General features: G+C 47.0%; 1 protein-coding gene across 1 annotated transcript; it reads left to right on the forward strand.

The window, feature by feature from the left end:
* The first annotated feature begins 739 nt into the window (after window positions 1-739).
* Window positions 740-10,396, forward strand: LOC125940201 (uncharacterized). The gene is made up of 3 exons (XM_049656013.1): window positions 740-1,649; window positions 7,605-7,740; window positions 9,998-10,396. The coding sequence occupies exons 1-3, from the start codon at window positions 923-925 to the stop codon at window positions 10,146-10,148; spliced, it is 1,014 nt and encodes a 337-aa protein (XP_049511970.1). The 5' UTR covers window positions 740-922; the 3' UTR covers window positions 10,149-10,396.
* Window positions 10,397-10,850: the final 454 nt, after the last annotated feature.

Raw genomic sequence — 10,850 nt, forward strand, 5'->3', positions numbered from 1 at the left:
AAACAGCTAAAGTCGGCAAAGAATGCTACTCGCATTAAAGACGGAGTGATTAACCAGCGCGTTTCCGCCTCCATGCTACGCTGCAGGGAATGTGATGAAGCAGAAGAAATGCCCTAGAAGAAAGTGGTCTGTAAAAAGAAGAGGTGCAGGAATGGTGATGTAATGGGCAGCATAATAAGTGTCCGAGACGATTAATGTAGGCGGAGGGCATACTGAGTGGACATACCAGGTGCATACGGTATGTTTTCTTTTTTTTTCGACCGCAAATACAAATAGCTGCAAATGATTTTAGAGACCGTTAAGAGAAGTAATGAAAAGGGCAAGACTACGATAAGCTTTCCATTTAGCGATGTTGCGGGCATTTTCATTTTTCATTTGATTTGGCGTTGAAACTGTGTGCTCCTAATGTGCTGGAGCATGCTGTAGTTTGAACGCATAAATCAATACTACGCATATCAAACATTGCACTATGGACGCCGTCATAACTTCTGTGATGTAGTTTAACAATAGGGCGTGCCTGAATGCTTCGTCACCGCGGGCTTATCGATCACACTCTCCAGGATATAGAACCAAGCACGTGATATAGAACGAATACGCGAGCATGTTGCGAAAAAAAGAAAAGACGGCCTTGCTTAAAAGCGCCTTGTTTGACTACAGGCTGAGCGCTACACCAAGAACTTCCGGTGCTATCTTTGCATCTTTGCAAACCGTGCATTAGTCATTCCTGAAAACCCGACGCAAGAACTGAGTGCGCGCGCAATGAGCGGTGCCTTAGCGCTTGTGTGTTAGGGCCACTGCTGAAGAAGCAGCGAAGCAGCCATTTCAGGTGAGGAACTGAGGCTTAGCTTTGCAGTGCCGTGGCAGCCAACAATAGGCCCTCGCATTTCACGTATAGCCCTAGCAGCAGGCTTTGTCGTGTACAATGACGGAGAGCGACTTAGATGTGTTGTGTGGCTTCCTTATTAAGGTGCCGCTTGAGGAACTGTACTGCTTGGACGAAGCCACTATGCTGTGGCTTCCGCCGTTGAAAGGCATGGCGTCAAGGACGATCGTGAACACGATTCGCCGATCCCTCGAACTGGTGAAATCCCTGGATGACCGCCTCGAAATTGTGGCCTGGCTTTACTGCTGGATGATGCCACGGAACATCCTTCGCCAGTGGATGTTGTACAAGCTCAGTGAATCTCTGTGTAGTGCCGACTTCACGCTTCACAAGCGCTTGTCGTCTGCGATGGCGCTTCCGGGCTGTGATAACGTCTTCACGCCGGCGTCCAGCAGAAGCGCTCTCTACGCTTGCATTATGACAAACGAACCGTTCTCGGGAGCACTCGACCACCAGGTCGTCGGCTTGTATGTCTGGCGCGGGCTGCCGTACCTCGCTGTTTACGTATCGGGAGAAAGGATTCTGCGCCAGTTCAAGGCTGCTTTTGGCACGTTGATGCTCACTGACTCCGAAGCTCTGCTGGATGGTTATCACTTTGACCTGGAATCCAAATTTGCAGCAATTTGTCCCAACATTGGCGGATCGAGTTGGCTGGGAACGGGCGAAACGGAAGGTGCAAACGGTTTCGCCTTGATGGCATCTCAAGAAAATGGTCAACCAACTTCCAAGTACCAGCTAGCTGCCAATGAAGATGCAAGACATTACGGTAAGAATAAGTTTATATTGCTTAAAGCCAGGATGAAGCTACTGGTCGCTTACTTTACCAGTAACAGATATACGCAAGACGGGACGAGCTAGCACCTTAAAGCTGCTCGGGTTGTAAAGACGATTGAGCTACTCAGTCTTGTGGTCTTCATATAACCCATCTCCGGACTCTACTTGCCAAGTACGACATAATAATGTCCACCGATGCAAAGTTGACTACCTTGATAGAGTTTGCACTAAATGTCAGACGCTACGAAGTATGGATGCTTACAAAAAATTGGGAGGACGCTTAAGCTTCGCTTTTAAGAGTGGAACGCGATAGCATTCAAAGATCCCTGACTGCTACTCATGGTTCCCGACGGCTGCAGCTTATGCAACCGTAATGGTTACTGGCAAACAATGGCGGCAAACGCTATGCACGTAGGCGAGCTTTCTGGTGGAAACGCGGCCTCTTGCGTGGGCCGATCCCAGATATAGTGCACAACCGCGCCAAAGAAATTACATAATTTTCAGCTTTTCGTATTTGTTTCGCACTTTTAATATTTTAGTCTGAGAAGATTTAACATAAAAGGCATGCGCTGTGGGTGTATTGTTTCATGACATTTGTTTGTGGATTGTCATTCTCAATGTTCCGATGAATAGCTTTGCCAAGAATGCAAGACAACGTATGAGCAACATTAATGATAGAATGGTGTGGCATACCTAAACGTGGTTGGGGATGATCTTTTTCTCGGTCGCGGGTGCCGACGCCGGATTCTCTGCTAGACGGGGCCCTAAACGCTATCGCGTTAATAATTATTGAGGTTAGGCTAAAACGCCTGACAGATAACGAGAACTGAAAGTTGGCGTTTTGGTTCTTCAGCTAGCGTCGCTTGAGGATCAATCAAGCCCGGCGAGCAGCATTTCCGGATAATGTACGCGTCGGCTTGCTTATCGCATTTGTTTAAATTTGTCTTTGAAGACGTGGTGCCGGAGTAAGACCGGTAAGTTGCCATCCGAATGATCTTTCGGTCATACTTCATATAAGTGTTAAATGACGTGGCATAATTTTGGTTGCCCAAAACTACTTCTATAGCTCGCATTTGGAAATGCAGCGTGACTGCAATCGCGTCGTTTTAACTCTGTGTTGCTGTCGTATACTGCTTTTTGTGCGTATTCCCACGCTTGCCTTTTGTGCCCACGCAAGAATCTGAAACACTCACTTGAGTGTAACTGAGTATTAGTACAGCTGCTTCCACAGTTGCTTATCGTGGTAGTAAAGAGCTTGCTTCTTGCATGAAATAAGTGTTTCCATCAATATTCTGGGGCGTTTCAATTTAGGACCTCGATATTCAAAGCATTTCTTTATACGGGTAACCTGCGATAAAGCTTTTACTTTACCATGACCGTATGTGCTACACGCATGTATCAATTATTATTTGAAGAAAACAAAAATGTCCAGTCGTAGGAATTTCGTTACCAAGCACGTGACTGCAAACGTTATTCAGAGGAAGGACTTTCGCCAAAGTTAGCCGCAGCTTCCTCCAACATCGCGAGTCTGAAGGCGCTACTGAGAAAGCTTGCACGTGACGTCACCGACGCAGCTTGTAACCGTGCTGGCTGTCCAATATGGCGCCAAGGATGACCTCAGTGTGTCATATTCACTGCTGCTGGTAACCTGTTTTATGGAGGAAGTAAAGCTTAGGAAAGGCCGCTGCCCTCCCGGCACTGTTGGAGAGTGTCGAAGCCGGACGAGATGCCATGGACGCAGCTGCTTGCCGCCATGGCTCACCAAAATGGTGCCTATAGGATGACGTCAGTGCAAGCTATCTGCCGTCTAGACAGTCCGAGTTGTGCCTACTCACGTCGCCTCCCATAGGCGTTCTCTGAGTCAAAGGTACTTGGACCGTGGCAACACCCGTCACTGGCACAAAACGCGATCTGTGCACTAGTACACTACTTGAAGTGCACCGGTTTAAGAGATCGCTTATAGTGTCCCTGTGCATCACCCCATGTGCACTTTGTGCTCCCTCTCTCCCTCTTTCTGTTCCTTCTTTCCCTTACCCCAGTAGAGTAGCAAAGCGTACGCTGGTCTGGTTGACCTCCCTGCCTTTCCTTTCCTTGCTCTCCCTTTCTTTCAAGCGAGAGAAAGAGTGCAGGGGGTACATTCGTAGAGAACGTGTGGAAAGGTAGCGTCCTAATTCTTCTGTCCTTGGCTCGACAAGTGCAATAAAAAGATTTGACCGAACTACACAACAGGCTACTTTCAATTATTGCGTGGAGTAACTTTGTCCATAACTTGAATACTGCGCAAAATGACGTGTAAGCGAACTATATTTTGATTCTGTCCACTCACGTGCCGGAAATTTGACGGGAAGGTGTCTTAATGACCGGCTACGAGAACAGTTTAAATGTAAGGAATTACGGTCATTTGTCTTCTCATTATCAGGACTGCGGCTGCGCACCGGTGTATGATTCCTGTCTTGTTCTTGGAAAGCACTAAGATAAAGATGTGCGAGAGATTACTGAGGCTCACGCTATCTGTCGGAATAGTGAAACGTGTGTTGTTGCCCCTTCGGTCGACTTGTTAGATAAGGAGACGGCCTTTTTGGGTGGCTGGATCGGGATGATTGTGGCGCAACTGTATGTATAGGTTAAATAGGTGGCTGTTTCATGGAAATACAGTTGCTGAAGTTAGCGCATTCTGTTGGCATCTCCCTCCTGTCCTTGTCCGCTGGTGCTAAATGTCGCGGTACAACGCGGACAGAAGACAGGGAGACGTTCTTGAAGAACAGCACGACAACCTGTTCAAACAGAACAGAGACACGTCTTCTTCGTTCTCGAAAAATCCCACTGACCCACTAGACGGAGTCCGTTAATGGCCCCATTGTCGTTGTCGTCTGCTTAGAGCACACGTGTCATTTTCCCTCCGAATGAAATCGTGGTAGCTTGCACTAGTGGCGCAAGGCTAAAGACACAGCGGAACTGATGGGTTCCTAGCTGGTCCTGGCTATACGAATGATGCTAAGTTATACGAAGTGGAACAAGGTGGAACAAGGTGGAACAAGGTGCATTTCCTCGTGGTCCGTGGCATCGGGGAACGCCTCGCGAAGCACTTGCAGTCTGAGCACACGATGGGGAATTGGGGCGAAAGCTATGCACAGTGTACAGGCGGCGGGCTGCAGACGACACGCCGGGATGACGTCACGGCGCATGCGCAGTAGTGCGCAGCTGGTGGGAGCTCGGCCAAGTCGCCGCCAGAGGCGCCTGCTGCAGTCACGGACAAGGTCCCGGTATGTTCCAAAGGTAGTGCAAACCATTGTTCAGATAGGAAAGGAGAATTTCCTCCCCGCCCTCTACCCCTCTCCTGACTTCGCCGTTTTCCGCTCTCCCATTGGACGAGGCTTGACACGTGACGAATAACCTGCGCGGCTTTCGTTATCGCGGGAAAACGGCGCCATTAGTGAGCGTAGAAACAACGGGACACATGTGCGCTGTGCGTGAGCGTAGGCTTTTTACATTTTTGAAGACGCGCTCGGCTGCAGCATGATGCCGACTTGCTGTGCTGTTGGATGTTCGAATAGCATTGCCAAGGGGGGCAAGCTTTTTGCGGTTCCTCGTGGCAAACGAACCTTCAAACGGCGCGCAATATGGCTCCACCGTATCAGAAGAAAGAAATTTGACTGCCACCGAGGGAGGTCATTACTGAGGCAGGTTCTGATCGCTGCTCTCACCCAGTTAGTGATGAACGCGGGAAGGTGGGTGCGTTCGCGAGTTCACCATCAGCCAACGACTTAGTAAAAAAAAAAAGTCTCGGTTTATGCTCTGCGGCGAACAAAAGTGTGCATTTTGGCAATATGAATACCAGCATTCATGACTTCTCATAAAATGAGCACAATGAAACAATCACCAATTAAAGAGCAAAACGCAGAAAACGCGCGCACACACGGGAACCAAGGCACATAACTGAGGGGAAAATAAAAGCGCGCTGATGCATTTTGGAAAAAAAAAGACACGTTGAGGGTATTTAGCACATAAATACCGCCGTGTTGTTTGTGCATAGTTTCATGTAGCTCTTTGTTTTTGTAAGTGCGTCAGGTAAACAGAACACCATTCGATCCCGAGAAACAATCAGCAGTAGTAGAGACTGCTTAGGATTGCGTTTGACTTGTTCTACCTTTTGTTTTCCTCATGTGAGTGACGCAGATTCTAATAATAATTGAAGGTACTACATAACTTACGTAGATATCTTACGTATGAACAGCCTTGTGAAAAGGCGCCCAGAACAGTCGCCTTTCAAGCAAGCGCTTCAACGCGCCGCATGCGATACGAAATGAAGCGGGCGGTAGCGGCCGCGCGCTTCGCTCACTAATGGCGGCCAAGAGGGAGGGGCGAGGAGGAAATGGCGCGGAGAGGAGGAGTTGGCGCTACCTTTGGAAAATACAGGGACCTCAGTCAAGGACACCGCGAGCGTTCGGCGCTATTGCGGGGAAACGGAGAAGCTCGGATAGCGTCGGCAGCACCTCTGCGCGTTGCCTCATTGGTGCTGCTACCATTTGTTTGTCTCTCTCTCGCCTGCTCTCATTTTCTCTTTCTCTCTCCCGGGCATAGCGCGCGACGCTCCGCGAGGTGGTTGCTAGGCAACGCAGTGGCAGGCGGCTTTAAACAGCTCCGCTGTTAAAAGTGCATCACCCCGATGCTAGACCAGAAATGTCACTTGCGGAAGTGAGGGTCTCTCGCATAATCATTCACTCATAGCCATTCATAGGCATAGTCATTCGCCTAGTCATTCGCAATTAAGGGAAGGAAGTGGGGAACAAGGTGACAGACCTCCCTCCTAAATATCCAGTGCCCTCCTCATAAGCGCCGTTAGCAATTCGGTGCGGAGTCGCGCTATACGCTTTAGCACGCGTTTTTCTGCAGTTTATGCAACAGTTTCTGCGCTCCCCAACCAATGATCGTTTATATCACCGAATGCTGGGGATATAAATACCACTGCGGTAGCTTTGAGAAAGAGCGTGTGGGTGGTTGGCTTCGTAACTCCGTCCTTCGTGATACGCTTGAAACGGGCTGACTAAAGCCCCTTCATAGGCATTTCGCAGACCAGGTTAGGCACCGCCAACCTCCACTGTTCCTTACCGCTCCTCTCACGCTCAACCCCTCAGCTCCCGGCTTCAAGCGGAACTTACGTAGCCCCCCACTTCTGGTTTCAAGCGTCGTCACGCCTGCATAGAGGGACGGGCGTGCAACATGCGGAAATCCAGGAACCGGAAATACCGAAAGTGGAACAACTCGAAATGGAACCGCTGGAAGTGGTCTTCGTGGAATCGAAACTGGCGTGAGCGGCGAATCGGGGCTGACGAGATTTTGACGTTTTCCTATTTATCCTGCTTCTGAACTGGTACAAAATTGTTACAGAAAGAATGAAAAACCCATCGTGGTGTTTCCTTGCAGGTTCAGCCATGTCTGAAACAATTGTGCTATGTTCAACACACCAAATTTAGCTCGGTTCGCAGCCAATCAAGAGCAGTTTATGTCATTGTCACGTTTTCTCCTAATGAGAATGTGAAATTTCTTGAGCAGAAATTTTTGCGTGGTTCGTTTTCTTTACGCTTCTGCTTAAGTCTTCGGTCTTTAGATAGGAGGCAAACTGATTTCATTTGCATCCGCAAGTAACTAATCACATCTTAGCGCAGCTACATGGAAATGTATCTAATTTGAAATTCTCGACACAAAGTGTTACAACAAGGTGGAATTCTTCAGCAGATAGTTGATGCAAATATCAAATTAAAAAAAAACACCATTAACTGTGGAAAATGACTGATTAATATTGCAGCAATTACTAATGGCAAGTTTTATTGTCCTAATCGAATATAAACATATTTTATCAAGCGATTGTGGCCAGCCAGATACAGCATGCCTTGTGTTATACGGTAATAAGACCTCCCATTGAACTACCGTCTTTTTTACATTACAGCCGAAGAACCTATCATGGATGATAGAGCCATCGTATCTCTTCTGACGCCGCCCAGTTCTGACAACTCCGCCACAGACAACGACAATCCCCATTTTATCAATGGAAACAATGTCGGCGCGGGCCCAGCGTCACCCAGGTACAAATTTTATTCTTTGCGTGTTTAGGCTGTATAAAGTACAAAATAGAATACTTGATCTAATGATTCTGCGTACGGTCGTTGTAAGTGGTGACGTGTGCGAGCAGTAGTTTAGGTAAAATGAATCAATTCCCTACGGGTAAAAGTGATGCGGATTCGAATGACAATCAAATAATGACACAGATTAAAAAATTCCAACATTTGAGTCTGCCGCATCATAAAACAGAATAGTATAAAATATTTAATGCCAGTGTTGGAAATGAGAGCCACACTGAAGAGGAAGGTGTTTCGTATGATGTGCAATACTTACAAGTAAACGCGGTTTACGCACAAGTTCCGCTAGTGTGAGTAAACAAATGTGTGTAAAATTAGAATCTCGACGGCGTTATTAGAATCACGTGGTTGTGCAAATGTGCCATACGTGGCATAGTCTCTGTTGCTGCGTCGGCGTTCCTGGAGAGTATTGACGCAGTGCCACTATTGAGCTAAGTCTGCTTTGTCGCAGGAAAAAGCCTCTGCAGCTGCTGTAAAAGGATATAAAAAGTTTGTAAGAGTTTATTTGGCGATTCTATTCGTTAACGACGTCAAAAAACGTTTTTAGTCTCGCACAGATTATGTACACGCTCACCGTTTCAGTGTGACAAACGTGCTAGAATTCAAGCCCGGTTCTTTGAATTATGACTATTACAGAATTCGCGAACAGTTGAGGAATGATAAACTGTTTTGACTGTCTTTCGACTGTCAAAATATTAGCGATGCAGATGTGCGCTTCGTATACGTAAGTCGTCTTTCTCCGGCTGCGTACTGCTCCACGTGATCGGCAATTAAACTGCGACCGGTCACAGGTACGAGCCAATTGATATGTGGCACCGCTTTCAAGAAATGACGGCGCCCTCGGGAAAGCTGTCGATCTGGTAAAATAACACTTCGGAAATGTGATATTACTAGATCCGTGAACTTTACGTTGACTATCGTAACACAGATTGAGCCCTATGTTACAGTGGCGAAGCCGCCTTTATCAAGGATAAGAAATGTATAGGTTACCGGCCAAAAGCACACACACCACGTGTTTCTTGTTTACCTTTTCAGAAAATACAGCCCACTAAGTTTCAAATTACTATTGAATACGCCCCCGCGAGCATGCAAAGCAGCTTTATCGCACGCTGGATATCACTGCGATCACACAGTCTAAGTGCGAAATCACGCTTTTCATCAACGACATGTTTCTCAGTGCAGCGCGTTTTCTTCTTGCATTTGTACGCAGTTATCTCCCGAAGCTGTCGGCGTGTCATGTAAAAAAAAAAAAAAATTAAAGCAGGCTGTTATTGTCACTGCTTGACCCAATACGAGCATATCTAGTCCCCCCCCCCCCCCCCCCCCCCCCCTCTGGGACTGTTTGATACTATTGCGCGCCGCAGCATAGTCAGAGGTTATTGTTTGTACTTCGCGGTCTTTCGCTTTCATCGCAAAAAAAATAAACATGCGATTTGTACCTACCTAGAAACATCATTCTGACGTTTCTTACTACTCTCCTTTATAACCCTGTAATTTACATGTTAACTACTACTGGCAAAACAATTGGGCAGTTGTGTATTTACCTTGAGTGCACTAATTCTATGTCAGGAGTTTCGCGGTTATTCCGAATTATTCGCGGTTTCTGAACTGGCCTCTGAGCCAGTTTAAACATTGTTTAGAACATCATGAAGTACCTTTAAACTCAAATTATGCCTTATTCGCCTAGATTGTCTTATTAAAGCTTCACTAGAGTGGAATTAGGGCCAATTGGTTCGTTCATAATAGCTTCATAAAGTTCATAAAAGCTTCGTTCTTAATCGCTGGGACACCCTGTAATTCAGCTTGTGTAGTCGATTTTGAAAAAAAAAAATTAAGGAAGTTCCTTCACGCAGCATAGTGCATTTATACCAGTCTGTTAATTTACGACGGTCCGCGCGAGAACACTGGTCACGGATTGAAACGCGATTCTCAGACAGAATGGTGGCCAGAAGTTTTGCCCCACCCTTGATCACTGGGTCTTATGCAGTCGTAGTACATTGCAAGGACTCTCGCTTTCGTATGATGCAAAAGTGCATCAGATCGGTGTCCCCAACGCCCCCCGGTGGTGCAAAAACTACCGGCAGTCATGAGATTCGAGTATGGCGTTTCAATCGGTCAGCACTGTACATTAATTCTTGGTGTACCCTAACCGGGTTTCCACATTTTTGTAACCTTGCATTTTTACCGTGCTTTTTCTCCCCAGGGAGGCTGCAGTAGCTGGTGAAGTGAGTGCCGAAATTAAGGGCATTTTCATGTGCCAAGACTGCAACAAAGTCTTCGACGAGAGCTCGATCCGAGCGAACTTCTTGGCTTGTCCAAGCTGCGGATGCGAACGGTGCAGGGAGCTTGTGTAGTGCATTTGTGAAAGGTGCCCGAACAGGGATGAGGGGACACCGTGTTGTGAAGTGAATTGAACACTGCAAAGTGTTTGCGACGTATATGTGAACTCCACGAACGTAGGCTCATTAGAACCAAAATCCCTTCAACTCTTGCCCAGCTAGATACCCATTGATGAGCTGGGTACGCATGACGTGGCCACAAGAACACGTGGATAAAACGTTACTTCTCTTGGAACAACAGCGTGACACGCGATGTGACTATATTGATGCACAGCCCCCTCTCTTTGTTTACGGCACGCTTGATGATTGCGAGTGCAATGAATTACTACATGTTTAAAGAGTGCGATGACGTGAAGGCGTAACCATAAGCCATTGTATTTTAGACTGCTGAGTGCTTACTGCAAGAATGAAGTTTCTAGTCTATGAAAACTTAACCAAGTGTGTTGTTCGTGCTGGTACGATTCTGCAGTGTTTTATGATGCTTCTGAAGTGTTTCTTGTGAAATGAATTTGTGATTTTATTTATATGTTGCTGTACACCTTATTTCATAGCTTGCCTTTTTTCTTTGTTGTGTGTGTCAATTTCGTTGTTTTGCTCAAACTCTGGACGTCAGTTCCGAGCCATGAGATGTTTGCACATTCACGTTCCCCCCTTTCCAGACGAGCGTATCGTGCTGTATGCACGGAGAACCTCCAACGTACTTGCTTTCCCTCCCAA

This window comes from Dermacentor silvarum, chromosome 9 (assembly GCF_013339745.2).
Source record: "Dermacentor silvarum isolate Dsil-2018 chromosome 9, BIME_Dsil_1.4, whole genome shotgun sequence".
NCBI classification, from domain to species: domain Eukaryota; kingdom Metazoa; phylum Arthropoda; class Arachnida; order Ixodida; family Ixodidae; genus Dermacentor; species Dermacentor silvarum.